General features: G+C 43.7%; 1 protein-coding gene across 1 annotated transcript in view; it reads left to right on the top strand.

The window, feature by feature from the left end:
• The window catches only part of MTPN (myotrophin), a 76,390-nt gene that overhangs the window by 9,475 nt on the left and 39,153 nt on the right, over positions 1 to 27,762 (top strand). The window contains exons 2-3 of the mRNA XM_040345680.1: positions 21,462 to 21,575; positions 26,647 to 26,730. Coding sequence (XP_040201614.1) covers positions 21,462 to 21,575; positions 26,647 to 26,730 — 198 coding nt within the window. The remainder of the gene's footprint in view (positions 1 to 21,461; positions 21,576 to 26,646; positions 26,731 to 27,762) is intronic.

The raw sequence follows: 27,762 nt of genomic DNA, 5'->3' as shown, positions 1-27,762 counted from the left end.
AACTGTATGGAGAGAGAGAAAGAGTTTTACACCGCTACATTATGTGCTGTGAAACCTGCCAGTGCCACATGCCAACTAATGCCATCCAGTGCCACCTGCCAATCAGTGCCATCTGCTAGTGCCAATTGGTTCCATCCAGTGCAACCTGCCAGTGCAAATTAGTGCCACCTGCCCAAAAAAAAAAATCGGCCGCAAAAATCGGCATCATATATCGGCCGCCCCGATTTCTAAATATCGGTATCGGTCGACCTCTAGTTATAAATGTAACTAACTCCCTCCTCTCCCCTTCTTCTCCTTCTCCTCCCTTTTTTTTTTTTTTTTTTTTGTTCTAATATATTTTTATTCTGGAAAGATTTGCTTGCTCAATGGTATTATATATTGGCTTTTTAAAAACCTTGTTACATTCCTTGTTTATAATCTTGCTATCTCTAATAGATTGCTCTGGTAAACCTATACATAATGCTTATATCTATATACTCTGTGTACCCCAGGCATTGCTGCTTTATTTAGCTAATCTCATTAATGTATGGATGACAGGCAGTGTGTGATGCAGTGTATGTTGGTAGATCTGCTTCAGGCAGCTGTGGAATAACTACTGAAGGGAGTTCTGCTTGGCAGCGTGATCATAATAAACTACTGGTAAAAATACTGAGGGTGCCTTTTTTTTTTTTAAACATGCTCTACCAGTTTAAATCTTGAAGTTTATTGCTGAACCTCCAAGCAGTGTTTTTTTTTTTTTTTTTTTTAATCAATACTATGGTACGGAGGTGATGGGGGGGGGGGTGGTCTCTGGATCGTTGCACAGAATTTGCCATGTGTTATATAACAAAGGTGTGCCACAAGAGAATAAGATGTGTCTCGGCTCTTTCAGGCAGGTAAATAGTTTGCATGCTTTCAGCTGTGCCATGTTAAAAAAATAAAACTTTTAAAAACGCCTCCAATTCTGCAATCTAATACAAATGTACGCCAATTGTATACATATTCCCCCATCTGTAATTTTTTTTGGAATTGTTATCTGTTGGGGTGTCTTGGATGCTAACTTCTATCACTTTAAGTAATGTTTCCCTACAATACCTGAGTAGATTGATTTACTCGGGCTGCTGAAATGTTCACTCTAGACTTGTGAAGCAACATTTTCCAAGAATAGATGTAATAATCCTCCTTCGCTTTCAGCACATGAAACTAGCAGAGCTTGGATGAATAATAATCTTTATGTTCTAATATTACAGGCAGTAGACTTTTAGATTGGTGCTTGTGCAGAATAACTAAAGGACAAAGCCAGTGGCATTGCCGTGAGTCAGCTGGATGTGTGGATAAAGTTTTTTTTTTTATTTTTGGATGGTAAGCTGAAAGGAAACCAGTGCAGTTTAGAATTTTGCAATATCTACCAAATTAAATGCAAACCTCTTCACCCCATGATCTCCTCTGTTCCTTTAAAAATATAAGATGAGGCAGTACTGACCAATATCTGTTGGATGTGTTATTGCACCTTACCACCCCCCCCCCCCCCCCCCCCCCAAAAAAAAGATTGGTCCTGGGCATACCTAGTAAACGTCAGTCACACTTGCATATACAGTATGGCCCCTTTTCACACGTACGGATCCTTTGAGGATCCGTACCTTTCTCATTTGCTTGCCCAGCAGGGATCGCTCCGTTGATCCGGCAGATGACAGGGTGGTCCCTGCATGAGAGCACAGCTTGGTCAGTTTTCTGGCTGAGCTGTGATCTCTGCCTGCTCTCCTCCAATGATCAGACTTGTTCAGACATGCCCCTCCACTGCACAGCCCTTCACTGGGAAGCTCCATGTGCTGCTTTTGTTTGCCCAGCTTCTTAGGCCCCTTTCACATGGACGGATAGAATGGTGCTTTTAGCTGCGGATTTTACTGCAGCTAGAAGCACACACATCATTCACACACTACGGTTACATGCGGTTTTGTTCCCCATGGTTTTGTGCGGATAGAAAAGATTGTTCTCCATGCGTCCAGCTGCGAAATCCCGCAGCTATCGGCACATAACCGCAGGTAATCGCAGTGCACTGTGTCAGCTGCGTTTGGTATGAATCTTGAGGGGGAACACCACGCCAAATTTCAAATAAAAAAACTGGCATGGGTTCCCCCTACAGGAGCATACCAGGTCCTTGGATCTGCTATGGATTTTAAGGAGACACCCCGTATGATGAAAAAACGGCAGGGGGTTCCCCCCAAAATCCATACCAGACCCGTATCCGAGCAGCAGCCCGGCCGGTCAGGAAAGGGGTGGGGACGAGCGAGCGCCCCCCCCCCCCCCTCCTTAACCATTCCAGGCCGCATGCCCTCAACATGGGGGGGTAGGTGCTTTGGGGCAGGGGGGCGCCCTGTGGCCCCCCCACCACAAAAGCACCTGTCCCCATGTTGATGAAGACAGGGCCTATTCCTGACAACCCTGGCCGTTGGTTGTCGGGGTCTGCGGGAGGGGAGCTTATCGGAATCCGGGAGCCTCCTTTAATAAGGGGCCCCCAGATGCCGGCCCCCCACCCCAGGCAAATGAGTAGGGGGTGCCCCCTCTTTTCTTTAGCTCTTTTACGAGGGGGGGCCTTCTTGTTCGATGTCTTCTGTGGGGGGGGGCTTTCTTTAGCTCTTTTTACATCCCTGCCGTCGAAGAAGAAGCCAGGGAGGGGGGCCACTGTAAAAGAGCTAAAGAAGAAAGCAACCCATCCCCCCCTGGGGGAAGAGAACCAGACGGCGGTGAAGACCTGCACACCCCCCCCCCCCAGACATTGAAGAAGCAGTCCCCCCTCGTAAAAGAGCTGAAGAAGAGAGGGGTGGCACCGGAGCTGACTAATTACTTTAATAACCCTGTGTAGTGTTTTTTTCCGCCAGGTGAATGGCTAGGGGTACGATGTACTCCATACTCCTCCGGCATCTGGGGGCCCCCTTATTAAAGGAGGCTCCTGGATTCCGATAAGCTCCCCTCCCGCAGACCCCGACAACTAACGGCCAGGGTTGTCGGGAAGAGGCCCTGTCCTCATCAACATGGGGACAGGTGCTTTGCCCATGTTGAGGGCATGCAGCCTGGCACGGTTAAGGAGGGGGGGCGCTCGCTCCTCCCCACCCCTTTCCTGACCGGCCAGGCTGCTGCTCGGATATAGGTCTGGTGTGGATTTTGGGGGGGAACCCCACACCGTTTTAACATGGTGTCTCCCTAAAATCCATAGCAGATCCAATGGCCTGGTATGCTCCTGTAGGGGGGAACCATGCCGGTTTTTTATTTGAAATTTGGCGTGGAGTTCCCCCTCAAGATTCATATCAGACGCAGTGCTTGGTATTGGCAGGGATCCAAGTCGGATCCCCGTTCAATATCGTGCCGCGGCTAAACGCAACCGCAGCTAAAAGCACTGTACAAATGCAGCTAATCGCTGTGCCTGGAGTCTTGAATTCCAGCAGAACATAAACATGCTTTTAGCTGCGGCAAAACAGCCATTCGTCTGAAAGGGGCCTTATACAGCTGAGAACAAAATTTACGTGATAAAAAAAAAAAGGGGGGGGGGGGTGGTATTTACTAGTGAATCTCAAAAATTTGGAATATCATCAAAAAGTTAAATTTGATTTTAGTAATTTGATTCAAAAAGTCTAACTTGTATATAGATTCATTACACACAGTGTATATTTTTCAAGCATTTCTTTTAATTTTGATGATTTATGGCTTACAGCTAGTGACAACCCAAAGTTCAGTATCTCCAGAATATTGCGAGAAAGCTCAATATTATAGATGGATGCGCTGACTTTAGACTTGATAAAACACAGTGGACCAAATTTGCATTTCATTTGAAAATCAAGATCCCAGGGTCTGGAGGAAGAGTGGAGAGGCACAGAATCCAAGTTGCATGAGGTCCAGTGTGAAGATTCTAAAGTTAGCGATGATTTTGGAGCCATCTCTGATGGTGTTGGTCCATTGTGTTTTATCAAGTCCAAAGTCAGCACAGCCCTCTAGCAGGGAATTCTGGAGCACTTCATGCTTCCCGCTGCTGACCAGCTTTATGGAGATGAATTTTCCAGGATCGCAATCGCATGATGTCTATGCAATCTGCTGCGGATGTTAAATTAACGACACCCCGAAACAGATTGCAAAACGCAGTACAATTTCCAGAATCGAATCACAATCCTGTGAAACCCATGCAATGGTGTGGAAAGAAAAGGGGTCCTACACCCTTTTGTAGAAGAAAATGAACAGCGGGGTGCTGGGGTCCAGTATCAAATAAAAAATCACTTTTTTAAAATAAGCAGCACACTTGCATTGAAGTTGGCATGAAACCACATGGATAGGGAACACCTGAGACCAAGCAGCTGTGATCGGTGTGAGGCTGTAAAATGCTGATAACACGGTTTTCGCCCGATCTGTGTCGATGGCTGAAATTTCGGTGCATCTTATTCCCAATATTATTTTCTATCACAGGATTATTTTTGCATAACTGGATTATTTTACATTTCAAAATGTTGAACTGCAGTTTCCACTCCCTTTTTATCAATCTTTTAGCAATGCCAATTATGTTAGACGCCTTTGGGAATATCAAACCTATTGCACACTTTGGGGTGTATTTTATAAAACATTTGCATTGGTGTATGCCAGGATGGCTAAAAATCACTGATTTTTAAAATCAGATTTTTTTTTTTTTTTTTTTTTTTTAATCAAATTAATTTTAATAAAAATGCTTTTGGAGTAAAAAAATCGATCTAAAGATAGCTTTAAATTTAAGATACATTAATAACTGTTCAGCGTGACGTGGAGCTTGGTTATGTAGCATTAGGCTGTATATTCTGTAATGTTAATATTTTTGGTAAATTCATTCAATGAATGAAAGCTGAGAACATGCACTGCATTTCAGGGTAACTATAAGATAAACAAAGTTCAGGAATATTTTATCCCATTGTTTTGCTAATCGATGTACACTACAAACTGTATGATTGAATCGGTTTTACTAACCTGACAGCTTATTATTCTAAATAGGAAACCTTCATTTTGTTTGTAAATATTAAAGATTCTAACTACCAGAAAGAATAAGTCCTTACATTTAAAGAGCGCCTGCCATTTCAGATCCATCTTGGCAGTGCTTGTTAGGGGGCATCCACTCACCTGCTGCTGCCGCCACGTCCTTCACCTTGTGTCACTGCCGCATCACCAGCTGTCCCATTAAAGTGAATAGGACTGTTGGTGAGTCAACAGCGGGTCAGAGGAGGAGCTGCCGTGGGACAAAGATGACAGGTGCTCTTTAAAAATGATGATTTAAATCGATTTGATTTAAATAAAAATCCAACCTGGTGTTTGCAGACTGCATGGCATTAATTAAGGGGGGGGAGGTAATGAATGAGGTAAATTGCTATATTGGGGCCACTAGAAGGAGCTGAGGAGTCTACTTATTTCTTATGATACTTGGCACCATCTAGTGCCCATAATGTGCAATTTTTCTCTGTGTGGTTTTGGGGTGCGTGTTTTATTATAAATGCATGCTTTTTGTGTCATCCTTCAGTTTATATCTCTTATATTAAATGGATCATTGCAGCCATTACATCATTGCAGTCACATGACCCATATCTGTTTTTAATGGGCATCAGGTTTTATAATGCTGTGAGTAATTCTGTTTACTTCTGGAATTCTAAATAACTTTGGACCTTTCAGATATTGTAGTTATAAAAATGACTTAGATGACTTGTACCTGCCCTTCTTTAGTGCTCTCTAGGCAACTGCGTTTCCAGTTAATGCCATAAATGGACAAACATTACATTTTTCTCCATATATAGCAGCACAGCTTCTTTTGTTCATGGTAAAAACTTATGTGGTAAAGTATACCTGGCCAAACCCAATGCAGTGCAGGCACCTTCTGGTGGCTAACCTTAACTCTTTCACTTCAGAATCCATTATTTTTTTATTAATTTTTTTTGCCTGTTTAACCACTTTGCGTCCAGGGTAATTTTTTTTTTTTTTTTTTTAAAGCACAGATCAAAGTAATGTCACTGGTCCCCAAAAAGTGTAATTTGGGGTCAGATTTATCCACTGCAATGTTGTAGTCCTGCAAAAAATCGCAGATCACCGCCATTACCAGTAAAAACAATAAAAGTCCCAAAATCGATCCCATAGTTTGTAGACGTGATAAGCTAAACTAAATAAATAATAAACTACATTTTTTTGTGTGTGTGTGTGTGTGTGTGTGTGTGTATGTATATGTGTGTGTGTATATATATATATATATATATATATATATATATATATATATACATACACACACACATTTTTTTTTTTTTTTTTTACCAAAAATATGTAGAATATATTTTAGCCTAAACTGATTTTAACTTTTTTTTTTTTTTTTTTTTTCCACGATTATGTATTCTAGCAGAAAGTAAAAAAAAAAGTGTGTGGGGGTTTTTATTTTTTTTCAAAATTGTCACGTTTCTTTTGTTTATAGCGCAAAAAATAAAAACCGCAGAGGTAATCAAATGCCACCAAAAGAAAGCTCTATTTGTGGGGAAGTAAAGAACACACATTTTATGTGAGTACAATGTTGAAAGACCACGCAATTGTCAGTTAAATCGGCGCAGTGCCGTATTGCAAAAAATGGCCTAGTCATAAAGGGGGCAAATACTTTCAGTCCTTAAAGCGGTTCTCCACCCTAAAGTGGAGTCCCGCTGATCGGAACCCTCCCCCCCTCCGGTGTCACATTTGACACCTTTCAGGGGGGAGGGGGGTGCAGATACCTATCTAAAGACAGGTATTTGCACCCACTTCCGGCCACGGGCAAAAGACGGGTTTTTCTGACTTCCCGTCTGTCGCCCGTTGTGTGTTGGGAACACTCGGCTCCCAGCACACAGCGTGTGAGCCAATCGGCGGGCGCAGCGCGACTCGCGCATGCGCCGTAGGGAACTGGGCAGTGAAGCCGCAGCGCTTCACTTCCTGGTTCCCTCACTGAGGATGGAGGGGGGAGCAGCAGGGTGACGAGCGATCACTCGTGCTCTGCTGCGATCGGTGCTGGACTCCAGGACAGGTAAGTGTCCTAATATTAAAAGTCAGCAGCTGCAGTATTTGTAGCTGCTGGCTTTTAATATTTTTTCCCCATGGCACATCCGCTTTAAGTGGTTAAATAAACATTAGTACGATATTTACATCAAGTTGATTTATTTTTGTGTACATGTGTGTGCAATATAAAATGTAGATAGATGGATCTCTATCTCTCACCCGCCACTCTATTATGTACACCTGTTTAATTGATTGGCTGATTAGCAATTGTTTGTTATCAATCACATAGCAGCAACTTAAAGCGGAGGTTCACACAAAGTGAACCTCCGCTTTTTGGATCCCTCCCCCCCGGTGTCGCATTTGACACTTTTTTCAGGGGGGAGGGAGACAGGTATTTGCACCACTTCCGTGTTCGGATCCCCGCTGGGAATCCAGCCTAGCACGTCACCCCCCGCCGTCTTCTGGGAAACATTGTTCCCAGGAGAGAGCGGGGACCAGTGACGACGCACCGCGATCCTCGCGCATGCGCATGAAGGAATCGGGCAGTGAAGCCGTTAGGCTTCACTTCCTGATTCCCTCACCGAGGATGACGGCGGAAGCAGCCGGGGACCGAGCGATTGCTCAGCCTCGGCTGCTGACATCGCGGGCGCGCTGGACAGGTAAGTGTCCATTTTTAAAGCCGTCAGCTGCAATATTTGTAGCTGCTATCTTTTAAAAAAAAAAAAAAAAAAAATTGGCCGAACCTCCGCTTTACTGCTTTTAGGCATTTAGACGTGGTAAAGATGACTTGCTGAAGTTCAAACTGAGCATCAGAATAGGGGGAAAAAAAGGGGATTTAAGTGACTGAATGTGGCATGGTTAATGATGCCAGATATTTAGAAAAACTGCTGGGATTTCCACACACATCCATCTCTAGGGTTTACAGAGAATGGTTTGAAAAAGAGAACATACCAGTGAGGTACAGCAGCAGAAGACCACACTGGGTGCCACTCCTGTCGCCTAAGAACAATAGAAGATTGGGATAAACGTTGCCTGGTCCGAGTCACGATTTCAGCTGTAACATAGAGATAGTAGGGTCAGAATTTGGCGTAAATATGAAAGCATGGATCCTTCCTGCCTTGTTTCAGTGGTGCAGACTGGTGGTGGTGTAATGGTGTGGGGAATATTTTCTTGGTAAACTTTGGGCCCCTTAGTACCAATTGAGCATCGCTTAAACGCCACGGCCCACCTGAGTATTGATGCTGACCATGTCCATCCCTTTATGACTACAGTGTACCCATCTTCTGATGGCTTCTTCCAACAGGATAATGTATCATGTCACAAAGCCCAAATCATCTCACCACTGGTTTCTTGAACATGACAATGAGTTCATTGTACTCCAATGGCCTCCACAGTCACCAGATCTCAATCCAATAGAGCACCTTTGGGATGTGGTGGAATGGAAAATTTGCATCATGGATGTGCAGCCGTCAAATCTGCAGCAATTGTCTGACTGTTGTGTCAATATGGACCACAATCTCCTAAGGAATGTTTCCAACTCCTTGTTGAATCTATGCTTTTCAAGAATGAAGGCAAAAGGGGTGCACCTGGTACTGGCAAGGTGCACCTAGTCAAGTGGTGTGTGTGTGTGTGTGTGTGTGTGTGTGTGTGTCTCCGGTGGGTCCTGTGCCTCTTCTGGTCTGCCTCAGGCTGAAATCAGAGGACCTGATCCATTGAATGGAGGTACACTGGACCCCTGCTGTGGACCACTCTAGTGTGAACCCAGCCTTGGGGTCCTCTCACACCTGTTTGTGGTTATGCACATTAAGTGCATTTGGCACCCCAACGCACCTGCCGATGGATACGCATTGCAGCGTGGAAACGTAGTAGTGTATGGTGTAGTCAGTGTAAGTGGTATCGCGCAACACTGCCGCTCTCGATTGGAGCAACTGACGCTGTCCCTACCCCATCCTCGCAGAAGGAACGGGCTCCATCAGGTCAGCTTTGATACAACTCTCCATGCACTTGGTCGGGTGAGTGGACCTGTCTGTCAATGTTGTGATAACAGCAACTGTGTGCATTCATGCCTTACACAGATACTGTGAACTGATGTTACCTGCGTTCCTCATTATATCACAGTAATTAACCCATGGCATTATTTCTTATCTATACTTTCTGAGATTTATTCTCTTGATATAGAGCCAGCTCATGGTGATTATCACGGAGGGGTTTTGTGTTATACAACTCAATGGACACAACTGATTAACTGCTATCCAGGTTATACTCGCTGACAATCCTCTGTGGAACTCAACTTTTCAACAAGTGAAGTCTGTCTGAGAATATCTTTATATGCACTTTTTTGGGGGGCTGTACCCCACAATCCTTTCTATATGCTAATTTGAGTTACTTGGACCGCACCTATACAGGTGAGTCGGCAAACATTTGGGACGCTGCATTTGCTCATATGTTGAAGTTTGCACCCGTTTAAACACTGGTGAGTGCTGGCACAAACCTTGGGGTTTTTCTAAACTGTAAAATATGGTGCAGTGCACCCCTAAAAAATATTTTTTATTTGACAGCGCAACAATATCAAATTTTTCATAAAAAATGCCTGTTGATCCTTTTTTCAGGATGCCAACCGTTGCCTAACTTGCGTTGTCACCCAATTGCATGGGCTTTTGATGTAGACTATAGATGACCTTTGCAACTAACACAGGGCTCGACAAATCCCGGGCGCCAGGTCGCCATGGCGACTAGAAATAGGGTCCTGGCGACTTGGCTTGGAAGGGGGGGCAAAAAAAAAAAAAAATTTTTGTGAGCCGTTGGTATTACAAGTTATTACCACCAGATGTGTAAGCTGGCGCCATCTGGTGGTGGCCATTGGTATTACAAGTTAAGCATTACAAGTTAAACAGCAATTCTAATGTAATTTTTCACTATTTTCACTGCCATCTTCTTACCTCCTAATTAGAACCCCCAAACATTATATATATTTTTTATCCCAACACCCTAGAGAATAAAATGGCGATCGTTGCAATACTTTCTGTCACGCCGTATTTGCGCAGCGGTCTTACAAGCGCACTTTTTTGGGGAAAAAATTACACTTTTTTTAATTAAAAAATAAGACAACAGTAAAGTTAACCCCATTTTTTTAATATTATGAAAGATAATGTTACGCCGAGTAAATTGATACCCAACATGTCATGCTTCAAAATTACGTCCGCTCGTGGAATGGCGACAAACTTTTACCCTTTAAAATCTCCATAGGCAACGTTTAAAAAATTCTACAGGTTGCATGTTTTGAGTTAGAGGAGGTCTAGGGCTAGAATTATTTCTCTCGCTCTACCAATCGCGGCGATATCTCACATGTGTGGTTTGAACACCGTTTACATATGCGGTCGCTGCTCACGTATGTGTTCGCTTCTGCGCGCAAGCTCCTCGAGACGGGGCGCGTTTTCTGGCTCCTAACTTTTTTAGCTGACTCCTAGATTCCAAGCAAATTTGTCAACCCCTGAACTAACATTACACTGGTGTGGGCCACTCTTGTCACCTCCAGAGATTGGCCCTGAGACGTGCCAGGCAGCCATTGCCAAAGTGCAATGTAGACAAACGCTTAAAAAAAAAGCTGCAGGAGATCAACGGTGCTCAGTAGCAAGGATTTAAAGTGTAAGTTCACCTTTACAGAAAAATCTGTAGGGGGACCTTACACAGGACCCCCTCCTCACCCCCAGTCCCGCTGACCTGTTTCATGGCAATCTCCCATTCTGAGCCCCGGTATAGCAGCCTTGGGTCCAGGGCTTAGAAATCCCCTTGGCATGCACGCGTCGTCTTCCCCCAATGATGGGACGGACTACGCAGGTTCTGATTGGTCGGCACCGCCCATGTGACTGTGCCGGCCAATTAGAATGCTCCAAAACGTCCCTCCAGACTTTGTACAATTTGGAGATTCAGTTGCAAGGATTTCTAAGCCCCCAGGCCCCTGAGTCGGCTATACCAGGTCTCAGAATGGGAGATTGCTGCAATCCAGGTCAGTGGGACTGCATGGGGTGAGGAGGGGGTCCTGTGTAAGTTCATCTTATGGATTTTTATGTAAAGGTGAACTTACCCTTTAAAGTTGGGAGCATGTTACATGTTCCACTTGTTTTTACAGTGGAACATGTCCCTGCAGCCTCTCTCTACAATTCTGCCCTCCCCAGACAGCGGGCCGGGGATCTTCTCCTTGCTGTCACTATGTAAAAAGAGCAGATCTCCGCCCACACAGCCGCGTCATTTATTCAGAGTTATGTGAATAAATGGACTACAAGTACTGATTAGCCTTTTGCAGCCTATGGCTTGTAGTTCTTAATGCGCCTTTAAGGCGCTGTTGAGCGCTCTAGGTAGTTCATTGATGCTTCCTTTCAGCGTGTAACTACCTGCCTGTATAAGCAAATGGCTTACACTGACCGTCTGCATAGCACCCACGATTTGCTAATTGCTGGTACAATGCTTTACAGGCTTCTAAAAAAAAAAATAGGAAATGCACTTTTTTTTTCTTTTTACCTGCAAAAAAAAAGTGCATAATTTTTTTTTTTCCCCCAAGGTGAACCTTTTTAAAACAAAATATAAATGTTTTATCTGAAAGAAAAAAAACAAAAAAAACTGCAATTGAATATGATATACAGTGCTAATGTAAACTATAATTTAGCTAGGGTTTGCATTTATTTTTAACTGTTCTGTTACCAACTGTTCCATTTAAAGTGGTTCTAAACTCAAACTACATTTATGTTAACCAATTTTAATGGTGTGTTTGTGTTTTTCCATCTAGTGGAATTTTTTGGTCTCTAGTTGTAGCATGCATTTCCAAGAAACACCTGTGGGGTTGTTTTTTTTTTTTTTTTTTTTTGCTGCATCAGCAGCATTCCGATGGTTCCCAGGGTCTGACAAACCTGTTGGTGTTTATAGTGCACCTAGGGCCATGTATTCGGGCCTTATTTGCTCTTTCAAATGCTGAAGCGGCAGCTGAACTCGCTATATTCGCTATATTTCTCACTAATTTCACGGGCCGTTTCTGGAATTTGTGTTTTTCATATGAGTGCTGTGTGTGGGGTGTGTTTTTTTTTTTTTTTTTTTTTTCTTTTTTCCCTTCATTGTTTTTTTTTGACGTTCAGTGTATTTGTGGTTTGTGACCCTTTTTATTATATTGGGTCGACCTGTGTTTTGTCAATTAGGATGTTGTGTTTTTGCGGGCCTCTTGTTTGTAACTTGATTGTAAAGTCTTGTTTTTGTTATTAAAAAAAAAAGTTATATTTACTTCCTTCTCGGGTGCCTCTTTGCTGCTCCTGGCCCCTCCCACCTATCGAGTGCCCCCACAGTCAGAAGCTTCCTATTGGGGCAGCTGATCCACAGCTCTGTGTGTCCATTCAGACCCAGAGCACAACTCTGCCCCCCCTTCCCTGATTGGCTGACTGATTTTGACAGCCCTGGGAGTCAATGTGCTGCCAATCAGGAGTGTTCTGAACAGCTTCGTGGACGTTGCTGGAGAAAAATGGGGCTCAGGTAAGTAATTGGGGGGGTGATGGGATGGCTGCTGCACACAAGGGTTTTTTTTGTTTATCCTAATGCATTAGGATAAAAAACCTTCTGCCTTTACAACTCTTTTAAAAGCCCAGCCAACGCCTATGTAAGCTTTTTGTACAGATTTAAATTCTGAAGTGTTCCACGTCTGTTCTCTTCGAACTGGCCTAAAGTCTCTAGAACTTTAATGCCCCGTACACACTATGAGAAAATCGATGTTTCACAGCAAGTTGGAAATGAGAATAGAAATAATGTACAAAAATTCTCGTACGACAAAGGCTTTTGTTGCTGATCATGTGCAGCCTTTCGTAGCTGATATTTCTCGTACGAAAACGGTACACCTTACACAAATTGTTCGATCTGCTCACGTATGAGGAAAAATTATGCAGTTTGTTCCTTTGAAAATTTTCGTTTGGAAGATCGTAATCGGCTGTCTAAAGTTGTGTATACACTATCAGAAAATTGTACGATCGTTCTCGGTGTACGGAACATTACACTGACACAGTAGGTAGAATACCGTTCAAGTAGTACTTAATCCTAAGCTTTCCAAATACATCCCTTGTGAGCTGCTTATTCACTTGACTGTTAATAATTATTAGGCCTCATTCAACCAGGGCATATGATTCCTCGCCTTGTGCGAGGACCGTGTTTACCCCACACAGGGATTGCATCTCAGTTGACAGCAGTGGTACTGCCTGCATGTGGATTCACAGAGCACCTGTACATTGTGTTAATGAGGACTCTCGCATTATTTTTATTTATTTTTCATTTGACTGGTGCAGCCTTCAGCTTCCTGCTTGGGAAGTAAGCACTCTGGTTTTTAAACAAGTGTCACCTGACTACCCTCATTAGAAGTACCATTCCTAGCACTTGTAGGTATGTGCGTCTGTTTTAATGCCAATCTTTCTATTCCTCTGGGCTACGTGTGTGTCTTTCTCGGGTAGTGTCTGTACATACTCTGAGCATGCAAGTTTGGGGGTGGCTCCGGTGGGGCGTCATCAGATCCTGCAAGCAAGAGATCCGCCCCGTGAACCTCTGCTTGCTCAGCGGGGATCGCTCCGTTGATCCCCACTGAGCCGGCGTATGACAGGGCGGTCCCCGCACACTGTGCAAGGACCGCCCTGTCTTTTCTCCGCTCTCCCCTATGGGGGGATCGGATGAACACGGACCGTCTGTCCGTGTTCACCCGATCCGCCAGAAGGATGGAAAAGTAGGTTTTTCCTCCGTCACACTTTGTCGGATGTCAGCAGGCATGCCACCCGCAAAGTGCCGCTGAAGCATGGTTCATTTCAATGGGGAGGAGCCATGTTATGTTATACACCGCTTCTTCACCGCTCCAAAGATGCTGCTTGCAGAAGTTTTTTTAATGCATTGCCAGCGCATCGCCTCCGTGTGAAAGCACTCGGGCTTTCACACTGACACTGCAGGGGAGCCGTTTTTCAGGCGTTTATTTATTTATTTATTTTATTATTATTTTTTTTTTTTAAGCACAAACGTGCCTGGAAAATTCCTCGGTGTGAAAGGGGTTTTATACTCCATAAATCTTTCTTCTGTGGAACAAAAGCTTTTATGGAGCTTGAGATCAGTTGCTTTGTCAATCTGTTATAGAATTTACATGTTGGATCGCTTTGATCTTTGTGATATGCAAGCTGCCCAGGCCAAGGGGCAGAAAATCAGCCCTGGTCTTTGCAGTTAAAAGAGAACGATGGCCAAAGTTTTCCTTTTGCACTTCTGTGACCCTGAGGCCGCATTCACACCTGAGCGTAGCGTTTTTGGTCGCTTTGTCGCACGTATTAACACGTATTCACGCGTTTGCATACAGCGTTGTCCAACGTTTTTGAACTTCGTCGTTTTATTTTAGCCAATAGGAAAAATGCTCATCTTTCATTTGTTGCTATGTTTGTAGATTTTTTTTTTTTTTATCTTCTTCCTGGGTGAATATTCTATTTCACAGAACAGACTAAAGCGACAAAACGCCCATAGAAACGCTCGTTGTCGTGCTAGATGCTTGAATAGAGCGTTTCCATTAGTTTTGTATGGAAATACAAACGTTCAAAAACGCCCAAATCAGCCCAATTTGCGCGACAAAAAAAGGGTCCAGGACTTGTTTGAGCTTCAGGCGTTTTGGAGTGGAGTTGTGAACCATCTTCATAGAGAATAATATATTTTTTTTCCCCCTCTAGCGTTTTATAGCTTCAGGCTACAAAACGCTCAGGTGTGAATGCCGCCTGAATCCGCTGTCAGAGCTGTTCCTGCACTGGAAGGATCCCAACCATTTTGTTGGGATCCACCCAGCTTCATGATGGACTGTTGGCTCCAGCTTTCAGGCTTGACATCGCTATCCCAGTGAGGGGCTTTTTTCACAAAGCAATTGGATGCGCTAAAGTTTCTTGCTGAATCCTTTTTTATTTTTTTGACGTCTGTTCAGGTGCCACTTCTTTTAGATATACATAGTTTTTGAATATTCATGCTAAGCCTAGGTCTACACTAGTGCTGTTGGATGATGGTGCTATTTTGTAGTGTGTGTGTGTGTGTGTGTGTGTGTGTGTGTGTGTGTGTGTGTGTGTGTGTGTGTGTTTTTTTTATTTATTTATTTTTTATTATTATTAATTATATATAATGTGTTGAGTGTTTTGATCTGTGAACATTAACATTATAGCCGCTGTGTGTACCGTAACCAGAACAAGTGCTTGCATGCAGCATTGAAATCTTAGCCGCACCTGACATCTGATCTTTGGGTTTTAACAAGCTTACATGTCCCCTCACACAGCAGGCAATTGCATAGCACTTGATGGTGTCATTGTATCCAATGTTTTTTTCCTGGAAGAATGGCCTTGTGTCCTTGGTGTAGTTTTGTAAATGTGAACCTTGTCTAAACAACAATATTGATTCCCTTGCATCACTGTTTCTCAGAGTGTGGGGATGCATTCGCATATTTTCTTGAGTCCACTGCAATTCTCTGGACCAGCTTGGTCCAAATGATCTAATTAAAGTTCACTAAATACTGAAGTTGGCGCCGGTTCACACTACTGCGCTCTGTGAGATCGCATGAGATTCGCAGTGCAAATCGCATGCAATGTCTGCTATGCGATTTCAGGCATACAGATAGTATGGCTGATATCCCATACCAAACGCGCACAGGACCCCCTTTTTATTTTTTTGGGGTCCGCACCAGAATCGGATCGCATGGGTGTTCCGATTCATGTCCGAACTGACCGTTCGCAGTGCGATATGTGAGCTGAAATGTACAGCTCGCCAATGTGTCAATGCATCATAATTAATGCACCCAGCAGTTTGAATATGGCAGTGTGAACTGCCGTGCGATGCGGAAACCTTCAGTGGATTTGCAGTGTTCCCGCATCGCACAAGTGTAAACCGAGTCTTTAATAATAAAATGAGAGCGACTAGTTAACCTCTTTCTATTCCTTTGCTGTTTTTATAAACGGCGGTGGGTTGAAGTGGTTATGTACTGTAGCTGCAGTCATGATCTCAGGATAATTTTTATTCAGCCAGCAAGTGATCCTAGCGGCTGTACAGCTGCCGTATTCCCTTTCCAGGTGGCGGAAGGGGGTCACGCCAGCCACTGACAAATTTTACAGGGCTCTCTCATCCTATCAGGGAGCCCGGTAAAAATTTTAACCAGCTGCATCCGGTTCCTGAGACAGTGAAAGGAATTGATGATGATCCTCCCACTGTGTGATGTCAGGAGTCTAATAAACCCCAGATCTTTCCATAAAGAGGACCTGTCATGGCCCATGATCTCAAAAGATATGTTGTTTTATCCCTTGTGGTAGCAATAAAGTTGATCCAAAAAAAAAGGTACAATGTTTAACCACTTCAATACTGGCCCATAGTCATATGACGTCCACAGATGGGATCTCCCATCCTGGGTGGACGTCATATGACGTCCTGGGCTTTGTGGGGGGATATCTGAATGATGCCTGCAGCTAGAGGCATCATTCAGATATCACTCTTTAGTGCCGGCGATTCTGTGCACCATAAGAACGATCATATTGGCGGTTCCGCCGCTTGATCGTTCTTATAGGCGACAGGAGGGGACATCCCCCCCCCCCTCCCGCTGCCATCCGGTGCTTCTCCGGGCTCTCCCGTGCCATCGGGGGCCCGGAGAAAGAATCGTCCGGCGCAGGCTAGTAAGCATAGAGATGACTGGTGACCAGATGGTCACCAGTCATCTCTATGGTCGTCGGAGGCCCAGGCGCGATGTAATGACGTCACGCCCAGATACCCGGAAGTAAACAAAGCCGCAATTGCGGCTAGTAAGCAACACTAATCATGAGATTGGTGAAATTTTTTTTCACCGATCTCATGCTTTCCAGCCTGGAGGAGAGATGCAGGGTCTTATTGACCATAAAGAGGACCTGTCACACACATTTCCTATTACAAGGGATGTTTACATTCCTTGTAATAGGAATAAAAGTGTTATTTATTTTACTTAATTTTTTTAAAATAAATAAATAAGTCAAGCATTCTTTCTAGCAAAAGAATGATGATTTGTACATGTAGGAGAGAAGTGCCAGAATAGGCCCGGTATTGAGGTGGGTATAAAAGCCCGATATTGAAGTGGTTAAATAAGGTCACCTTGTGCCGAGGCCTGCGTGCATTTGTAAACAGCGATTGCACCAAATGTGAGGTATTGGCATGAATGACAAATGAGAGCGATAATGGAAGCCTGTAAAGGATTTTGAAGCGTCCCCAATGAAGATTTTTAGGTACAGTAGTTTGGTGGCATTCCATGGGCAGACACAATTTTAAAGCGTGACATGTCCTATCATCATTGGGTGTTATATTGCGTTTGTGTTCACTAAAAATCATTTAAAGTATATTTTGTCCTGAAAATTAGCATTTGGTAAACTGCTGTGCAAATATTGTGTGACAAAAAAAAAAATAGCAAGTTCCAGACCGCCCACCACATATATACTGTGGCAGGGCAGTGCGACTGCGCAAAATTACTTGTTTTTTCACATCGTTTTGGACACAGCAGAGCTGATCGGCGGTTTGACGACCCACCGATCATTCACAGAAGAGACAAATCGGTCATCTGCCTGTGTAAACAAGGCAAAACAATGTATCTGTCAGGAAGGCAAACGGTGATCTTTTGATTCAGGAAGTGGGTAAAACCTTCTGGATCTGAAGTGGTTAAAGTGATTGTAAATTCTGGTATTTAAAAGGGGCGGGGGGAATATGTTCTACTTACCTGCTCTATACAGTTGGTTTTGCACAGAGCAGCCTAGATCCTCCTCCTCCTTGGGTGCCTCTTCTGTGCTCCTGGCACCTCCATCCTGTTGAGTGCCCCCAAAGGAAGCAGCTTGCTATGAGGGCACCCGCGCCACAGCTCACTTTGTCCATTCAGACACAAAACCACGACTTGACCCCGTCCCCCCTTTCTCTCCTGATTGGCTGACTGATATTGATTGCAGCAAAAACCAATTGCTCCACTCTGCTGTCTCAGCTAATGAGGAGGGCAGTGGCATTGCTAGGCGGGTGCAGGCCGCAGTCGGGTGACATCCATGGGTAGCGGCACCACTAACCCCACCCGCTGCCCTGTGCCTCGCGCCATGGCTGTGTCCCTTAGCGGAGTGGACCGAAGCCACCTCCCCTTCCTCTCTGTTTACATCCACAGAGAAGGAGCCAGCACTCAAGGGTACACACCGTTGTGTGTATCTGCTGTTCTGAGGTCTGTAAGGGGGGCGTCTGTGTCTGTACTGCTGAGGGGGGGCGTCTGTGTCTGTACTGCTGAGGGGGGGCGTCTGTGTCTGTACTGCTGAGGGGGGGCGTCTGTGTCTGTACTGCTGAGGGGGGGCGTCTGTGTCTGTACTGCTGAGGGGGGGCGTCTGTGTCTGTACTGCTGAGGGGGGGCGTCTGTGTCTGTACTGCTGAGGGGGGGCGTCTGTGTCTGTACTGCTGAGGGGGGGCGTCTGTACTGAATTTAAGAATCCATGATCTTTAACTATGAAAGGGTTAAGCAAGTTTTATTTTATTTATTACGTTCCAAATTTTGCTGCGAGTAAAATCTTTTAATGTGTGCAGTTGCCGCCGGTAGTGTGGAGATATTGTGTGGGACTTAATTTAAAATCTGCAATTTTTAAATTTCCTCCCCGTTCTTGGCGTTTTTATCTTTCTGTGCACAGCCTCTTGTCCCGCGCTGGCAATGGGTGAGCGCCCTTTGTTTGGGAGGAGAGCATGGGCCAGCAGTGATAACTACTTGTCGTCCAGTTATTTTATATGCAATGCAGATCCTGCTTCCCTACTAATAATTGCGGTTTTCAAAAGGGCCCTGTGCGTTTTTAATATAAAGAAAAATGGAGGGGAAATGTCTGAAATGAACCGTAAAGTACATTGTGCTGCATTATAGTACTAAAGTAAATTGTACTTTTAACCTTTAAAACCAGTTCTGAAATGGTGGTGGGGTTTTTTTTTTATTTATTTTTTTTAGACATTATTTTTGGTTTGTCTGCCTATTTCTTTGTCCTTCTTGCTAAAGTCTGTCTCTTGTTACTTTATGTAATCACCAGGGTTAGCACATTGCAATGCTAGCTATACATGCAGCCATATCATGATGTCCTTGAGTTAAACCCCATCAATGAACTTCTTTTATTTTGTTCCCTTTTTAAAGTGGTTGTAAACTTCAGACTGGATGAAGAAATCATATCTTCCTATAGTGTGTACTTGTCTTAATTAACCACTTCCCATCCACGCTATAGACGAATGAAGGCTACAGCGCAGATCTACTTTGCCGGGAGGCTATCAATAGACGCGCCCTGTGATCAGAGGCTCGGGTGATCACAGGTCTAAATAAGGGGCCAGTCCTGGCCACTTACTATATGATCAGCAGTCAGCCAATGACAGCTGATCACGTGATGTAAACAAAAGCTTGGTAATGTGTTTTTTGTGTGTGTTTGTTTGTTTGTTTGTTTGTTTTTCTTCCCTCCTCACGCTGACAGTGTGAGGAGAAAAAAAAGCCGATCACCGGCTCTTGCGTAAGGGACATCGGTCCCAAGTGGAAGAGGTACATCCGCCTCATCAGTGCTGCCTAGCAGTGTCGCCTATCGGTGCCCATCACTGCCACCTATTAGTGCCAAATTTCTTGTTTTTTTAATAAATGTCCCCCAGTGTAGAGCCATCCTCAATCACGACGCCCACCACTGCCATCCCCCCCCAAAAAAAAGCTCCGCTCGCAATCCAGCTGTATGCCTGCTCCGCTGTCTGAGAGCTCTTAATAAGCTAGGGGGTGGGGCTACTCAGCGACATCACATGCTTGCACCGCTCTTTGTTAATTTTAGGGGAAATATTCTTACGAGTGTAGCAATCCTTGGTACTCTGGAGCAAAGGAAAGGCTTAAAGCAACCAGCAGATCGTAACGGTCATCTTACTTGAGTCCTAGTGATATGAAACGGACCTAACAGTAATTTTCCTAGAGAAAAGGTGGCACTGTGAAAGGCCTCTCAAATTTTCTCACCAGCTTTTTTGCAAAGAATGATTTATTTAATAATTAAAAGGAGGTGTAGAAAACTTTTTGCCAGCTGATCTTGACCCTCTTCACCCGCTCGCAAATTGAAGCAGAAGAGATTTTTTTTTTTTTTTACTTCTAGAAAACTAGTACTGTAAAACCCAAGCACCTATATATTTATTTTTTTAACTAATATTTTCCAGCAAACACTGCACCTAAGTTAAGTCGGACATTATAAAACAGTCTGCCACAAGTGATAACATGGACCTAGATTTAAAAAAATAAAGGCATAATTTTAAAATGTGGTCATTAAGTCACATTTTCATTTAAATGCAGTTTTTTGTTTCTTTGATTAATTTTGTGCGATATTCAGGGCTCTTGTCCTAGCGGCCATTTTCAATTGCAGAAGTTTTTTTTTTTTTTGCACTCAGAACACAAAATCTGGCAGTTTAGAAACAAGATCTCCTCGGAAGGCACTGGTGACGTAGGTGTCTTTTGTCAACAACAGTGCCCATTCAAAACCAGGAAATGGGATAGCAAACTGTGTAAATTAATATATATTTTTATTTTATGGGACAAAAGCTGACACCTTTTTTTTTTTTTTTTTTTTTTTTTTTTTTTTTTCCCATGTAGTTTCCTTTTTAGATTTTCCTTCAACTATGTAGTGCAAGGGCCTGTCTGAGTTGAATACATATTAACCACTTCAGCTCCAGAAGGTTAACCCCCCCCTTCATGACGGGCCTTTTTTTTTTACAATACGGCACTGCGTCACTTTAACTGACAATTGCACAGACGTGCAACACTGTACTAAAAAAAAAAAAAACGATTTGAATCGAGTTGGGAGGTCAAATCGATTCAGATTTTGACCCAATCTATTTTTTTTCGTGTGTGTGTATGTATGTGTGTGTAATATATAAAAATTCCATAGAATCTGTGCTCTGCGGACTAGGCCAAAGCCGCAGCCTCGCCTATATTGAGCTGCGGACAGGACTTTTTAGGCGAGGCCGCGGCTTCGGCCCAGTCCGCAGCCTTTTGCTAGGATCGCTGCGGGCAGGATTTTTTGGGCGAGGCCCAGTCCTGCCTGCAGTTCCTTTAGGACCGGCGCGGTGTCCATCAGAAAAAAAAAACTTGCTGTGAATCGAGGGTGTTTTTTTTTTTTTTTTTTTTTTTTTTAATTTACAGATTTTTTGGGGGGCCAAAATCGCCAGCTCTACTTGGTCTACATGAAGTGCTCTAATCCTCTGCAACCACATGCAGACTTTACACACTGATAACCATGGATTCATCAAGCCTAAATAAGCATATGGAAACAGTTTTAATAGGTGTCGTTTACTAGGTAGATTACTTTGATGTCCTGCCTTACAATATCAAAATGGGCCGAAAATAATTAAAGTCTGATTTAAAGTGTAAGCTCCTCGCTGAAACAAAGATGCAGTAAGCCATGTCTTAAGTAGTCTTTGTTTTCTTTCATTTTTAGGGTCAGGATGTTAATCGGACGCTAGATGGTGGTCGCAAGCCTCTCCATTATGCAGCAGACTGTGGGCAAGAAGAAATACTGGAGTATCTACTCTCAAAAGGAGCGGATATCAACGTAAGTCACTTGTAGCTTCCCTCCCTCCCCCAAAGAAGGCAGGTTATTATTTTTAAATCGGAACTCTCTGGGTTTTAGTCTCTGCTTTAAAGATTTTCTGACCACTTCAGTGACATAAGTGGTGCTGGCGAGGGTGTTATGTGCTTACTTCTGCACAGAACAGCGCTCACGCAATGACATGTGAGTGTGCGCTATTCAGTGTGCACCAGCATTATCGTGCATCCCTATAAGGCGGGTCCTTGACCATCTGGGCATAGAGGAAATGGGTTGAGTTGCGCTAATTAGGACAACTGGGGACTTCCAATGGCAGAAATTAAGTACTGTGGCAGGGATTTTTATTTGTATTTATTTTTTTGGAAAAACTTGCTATTGATTCTAAATATTTGCATGCTCTTTGTAATGGCAAGGTGTCGGCACTAAACATACTAGAATGTTAAAACGGATTATTTAAAAATGCAGCTATGGTTGGTGCCCATCTGTGGGGCATATTTGTGTGTGCACGTGTATTTCATTAGTTCAAATGCCTGTTCCGACTGCCTGACCTGTATGAGGCCAGCGCTGTAAAAACACCCCTTGGCACACACTGTAGTGTTGGTAGGCTAGGCAGACCATCCTGCAACTTCCTCTGTAGAGTGTGCTGCCTGCCCTACTGATGCTGCAGGTCCTAAAAGATGTACAGTGTGTGCTAATGTTGTATAAACTTTGCGCTCCTGGCTGTCAAAATGGAGTGTAGATGGTTCTCTCTGCACAGGACACCACAAAGTGGAACGTCGATGTACAGATTGCTGGTGGAAATGGTTAATTACTGAGATTTTTAGGGTAAAAAAAAACATTTATTCATCGATAGTTTATTTACACCAAGCTGATTGCATGCATTTGTTAGAAATAAAAAATAAATAAAAAGATGTTGTATTTTGATAAAAAAAATTGCACTTCTCTTTTAAGGCGCTTAATGCACACTGAAGCTAAAAAAAAAAGCTATACAAAAACGCCAGTAGCTTTGCCCGGAGCCTTTTTTAGCGTTTTTGCAATAGCGTTTATGAGCGTTTTTCAGTGTAGCATTTTTTTTTTTTTTTTTTCAATGGATTAAAAAACGCTGGAGCCAGCATTTTTGAACATTTTGCATTTTTGACTGCTGAAAAACTGCACTTTGAACGCAAATTTCGGGCATTCAGAAAAAAGGCAATAAACTCCAAAGCTGGGGTCCCGCAATCGGTCCCCGGAGCTGAAGAACGGGGAGAGCCGCGTGTAAACACGGCTTCCCCGTTCTTCACTGTGGCGGCGCATCGATCGAGTGATCCCTTTTATAGGGGGACACAATCGATGACGTCACTCCTACAGCCACACCCCCCTACAGTTGTAAACACACATTAGGTGAAACATAACCCCTTCAGTGCCCCCTGTGGTTAACTCCCAAACTGCAACTGTCATTTCCACAGTAAACAATGCATTTTAAATGCATTTTTTGCTGTGAAAATGACAATGGTCCCAAAAATGTGTCAAAATTGTCCGAAGTGTCCGCCATAATGTTGCAGTCACGGAAAAAAACGCTGATCGCCGCCATTAGTAGTAAAAAGAAAAATAATAAAAATGCAATAAAACTATCCCCTATTTTGTAAACGCTATACATTTTGTGCAAACCAACCGATAAACGCTTATTGCAATTTTTTTTTTTTTTTGTAGAAGAATACGTATCGGCCTAAACTGAGGGAAAAAAATGTTTTTTATATATTTTTTGGGGGATATTTATTATAGCAAAAAGTAAGAAATATTGATTTTTTTTTTCAAAATTGTCGCTCTGTTTTTGTTTATAGCGCAAAAAAAAAAAAACGCGAGGTGATCAAATACCACCAAAGAAAGCTCTATTTGTGGGAAAAAAAGGACGCCAATTTTGTTTGGAAGCCACGTCGCACGACCGTGCAATTGTCAGTTAAAGCGACGCAGTGCTGAATTGCAAAAAGGGGCAAGGTCCTTTAGCTGCATTTTGGTCCGGGTCTTAAGTGGTTAAAAAAAAAAGCCCAAAACGCCAATAAACTGCACTTTATCAGCTTCAGTGTGCATGGAGCCTTATGCAAAGCTTTTCTCAAATCGCCGGAAGAAATGCTTTTTCTGCAATTCGGTAAAAAAAATTGCAGCGCGATTACCGGCAGCCCCTTGAGGATCTGGTTAAAGTAGTCGCAGTTTATCAATCATTAGATGTTTTGGTTGCATTCATTTCCTTTTTTAGGCCTTTTCCCTCTGTTTTCACCCCTGGTGATCTGACCAGTAACAGCTCCTTTGAGTGTCCCTGCTCTGGATGAAGGAGCACAGAAGGCACCTTTTGGGCAGCAGTATTGTTGGTCTGGGGAGAGGGGAATGTTAACCCCTTGGCGCCAGCCGTGTACAAGTATGCACCCTCTCTGCGCCTGGTCCTTGGCGCAGAGGGGCCGCATATATTTGCAAAAATTGCTGTGCTCAGAACGCACTCCCGGCACAGTTACTGGCACCTAACAAAGCTTTTTTTGGATCTCTTGACAGCCAATAATGGCAGCCACATGCTCTTGAGCCCCGCCCTCACCTTTCAGCATCATAAACCTCCTAAAGGGTCAGGAGGTGCTGGTGTTTGGAGGTTAAAGGGGTTGTAAAGGTTTGTTTTTTATTTTCTAAAGAGGTTCCTTTAAATCTAGTGCATTGTTGGTTCACTTGCCTTTTCCTTCGGTTTTTCCCTTCTAAATGTTTTTTTTTTCTTTGTCTGAATTTCTCACTTCCTGTTTCTCCTCAGTAAGCTTGCCCCCATCATCCGAGCTGTTCTGGCTGGAGGTTAGTCCGCATGCTCACCCCCTCCTTTGGGACTACATCCCTCGCATTGTCTCCCCGCAGGAATGTAGTCCCAAAGGAGGGGGTGAGCACGCTCAGATGATGGGGCAAGCTTACGGAGGAGAAACAGGAAGTGAGAAATTCAGACAAAGGGAAAAAAAACATTTAGAAGGGAAAAATCGAAGGAAAAGGTGAGTAAACCAACAATGCACTAGCACGTTATGAAATGCCTTTTAGGATGAAGCCCTGTAGCGGCGCACTGTCACTTCTGACAGGGCTTCCATCTTCACCCTGTCTTCCTTCCGGGTTCATGGGCTCCAGCTGTATAAATGTATGTGTGTCACGGCCCTGACGCGGAGCTCTAAATGTATGGCACGGGTATGCCGTCCCTTCAGAGCGCATGTGCCGATGACCTCACCGGCTGCATCCCATGTGAATATCTCCTAGACAGAGCAAGTTTAGGAGATATTTACTATACAAATTAGCACTATTATAGCCTTACCTGTGGATACAAGTTCAAAAGTGGCCTTTACTACTGCTTTAAATGTACTAGCAGATTAAAATGCACTAGCAAATTGAAGCTAAACCCCAGCGAACACCTTAATATAAGTTACAGCAACATTTATTTTATTTTATTTTTTTTTTACTTTTTGGGGTACATTTTTTTTTTTATTATTATTATTATTATTATTATTATTATTATTATTATTTTTTATATGCTGGGTTCACACTGCAACATGTAGCGGTTCAACACAGCAATTTTTGCTAGGAAAATAAAATTAATTCAACCTTCACATCTAAGAAATGATAAGCTGCAATATGTTTGCTGTTGGGTTTAATACTGCTTTAGGAGCTACTACATTGTGACTCTGTGCTTTAAAAAAATAAATAAAATGAAAGCACCATATATCCTGTGAGATTTCTAGGAAATATGTCCCAGCCATGCTTCATTATATGTTCTCTCTCAATGCCTTGCAAAGCCCCAAATTTCTGTGAACTTTGCCTGCCATCAAAGGGCAGCCTAGCCAACAGGCCTGATTGTAGAGACATTCCATAAGCAGCATGGTCTTTAACTCACTTGCCAGCCAGTAGGGAAGTAAACTCCCAAGGTAAGTACTTTTGATGTCCTGTCAGTGCCGTGATCATGTCCAATGTCAGGCCTGGTTTAGCTTTAGGCAAGATCTTAGTCCCCACTTCCTTCGGAGACCCTCTGAAGAAAACTTTCAGAAATCACTGATCGCTGCATCTGACGTGCCCTGGCAGGGCTGCATCTGACGTGCCCTGGCAGGGCTGCATCTGACGTGCCCTGGCAGGGCTGCATCTGACGTGCCCTGGCAGGGCTGCATCTGACGTGCCCTGGCAGGGCTGCATCTGACGTGCCCTGGCAGGGCTGCATCTGACGTGCCCTGGCAGGGCTGCATCTGACGTGCCCTGGCAGGGCTGCATCTGACGTGCCCTGGTAGGGCTGCATCTGACGTGCCCTGGTAGGGCTGCATCTGACGTGCCCTGGTAGGGCTGCATCTGACAGGCCCTGGTAGGGCTGCATCTGACGGGCCCTGGTAGGGCTGCATCTGACGGGCCCTGGTAGGGCTGCATCGATTTCTTGAACAATGTCTGCAGTTTCTGGCCATTTGCTGTAGCGTGTATGCTAGAGGTGCACCGAATGGAAATTTTGCTAATACTATCAGCAGTTTGTTTAAGTTTGCAGACCTGATACAAGAGATGTTTAGAGACTGCAGACTGCATTTTTCTTGAGCTTTTCTTGCACTAAAGGTGCCAATAATGAAAAAAAAAAATCATATTTAATTTAAATTTGATATGAATTAAAAAGTCTAATATAATACAATTTTATATATAAAAATGTTTTAAATTGTCATTTTCGTCTAAGTGCATTCTGTGTTTTTGGTTTTCGGTTTTGGCACCAAAACTTCCATTTGATGCACCTCTGTTTCTGGGGTTGCTTGGTGTCAGCATAGACGGTCAGAAGTCACCCATGAAGATGGCAGAGGAAATACAGGAGACAGAAATCACAGTTGGCGCTTGGCTTTTTCTTTTTCTTTTTTTGCCTTTTTAATTTTACTTTAAGCTTAGACTGTTCGTATACAGTCACACGACTGAAGTACTCCACTTACTAACTAGGAGCTGCCATCATAACCTGTTCAGTTTGTCATTAAAGTGCACATTTATTTATTATATATATATATATATATAATCTCTCTATATCTATATATAAATTGTATATTATATAAAATGTTTATTTTTTTATTTTTTATAGGCACCAGATAAACATGGCATCACTCCTCTTCTGTCTGCCACCTATGAAGGACACATGAGATGCGTCAAGCTGCTCCTGGAAAGGGTGAGGATAATGTTTGCATACCTCCCAACTGTCCCTCATTTAGAACTAAATCTCTCTGCCCCCCTTTCTCTTCATTTGTCCATCTTTTTCGTCCGATGCTATGTTTTGGTTGTTCTTCTTACCTCCCCTTTCATTATTTGACTACTTCTTTAACACTGGATTCACACCAGTGTGATCACAGACATTGCATGTGATTCGCACCGCATTGCTGTGCAAATCACATGCAATGTCTGTGCGGTGCAAACTCAGCCACACAAACTGTATGGCTGAATTTGCATCGCATTCGCACCAAAATGGTACCGAACCCGTTTTTTTGGACCGCACTAGAATCGGACTGCATGGGGTGCTCACACCAAAGCGATCCAATTCCTGTACCATTTCACGGTACGCACTGTGATCTGCGAACAGATTTGGTAGGATCATTAACTTTGATGCCCACAGTGGTCCGCAGATGTCGGTGTGAACTGCCTGTGATTCAGGTATGATGCGGGAACCCGCACAGGAATCGCAGGGTTTCCGCATCGTGCCAGTGTTAACCGAACCTTAATGTTTTATTGGTATAAAGTTATGCATGTTACAAATTGTGTATTTGCCTTTTTTCTTGTGAGAAGACCAGACATGCAAGTTTGTTTTGTTTTGTCCTAAAAGGCAGTCTTATCCTTTAACCACTTGCTTACTGGGCACATAAACCCCCTTCGTTCCCAGGAAAAATTTCAGCTTCCGGCACTGCGTCGCTTTAACTGACATTTGCGCGGTCATGCGACGTATCGGACACTTTCGAGACAAATTTGGGACCATTCACATTTATACAGCAATCAGTGCTATAAAAATGCACTAATTACTGTATACATGTGACTGGCAGGGAAGGGGTTAACACTAGGGGGTGAGGAAGGGGTTAAATGTGTAGCCTTGGTGTGTTCTAACTGTGTGGGGGGAGGGGGGTGACTGGGGGAGGTGACCGATGCTGTGTCCCTATGTACAGGAGACACAGATCGGTCTCCTCTCCTCTGACAGCACATGGAGCTCTGTGTT

The sequence above is a fragment of the Rana temporaria genome, chromosome 3, assembly GCF_905171775.1.
Source record: "Rana temporaria chromosome 3, aRanTem1.1, whole genome shotgun sequence".
NCBI classification, from domain to species: domain Eukaryota; kingdom Metazoa; phylum Chordata; class Amphibia; order Anura; family Ranidae; genus Rana; species Rana temporaria.
The sequence above is the reverse complement of the archived record's forward strand: the minus strand, read 5'-3'. Positions and strand labels throughout refer to the sequence as shown.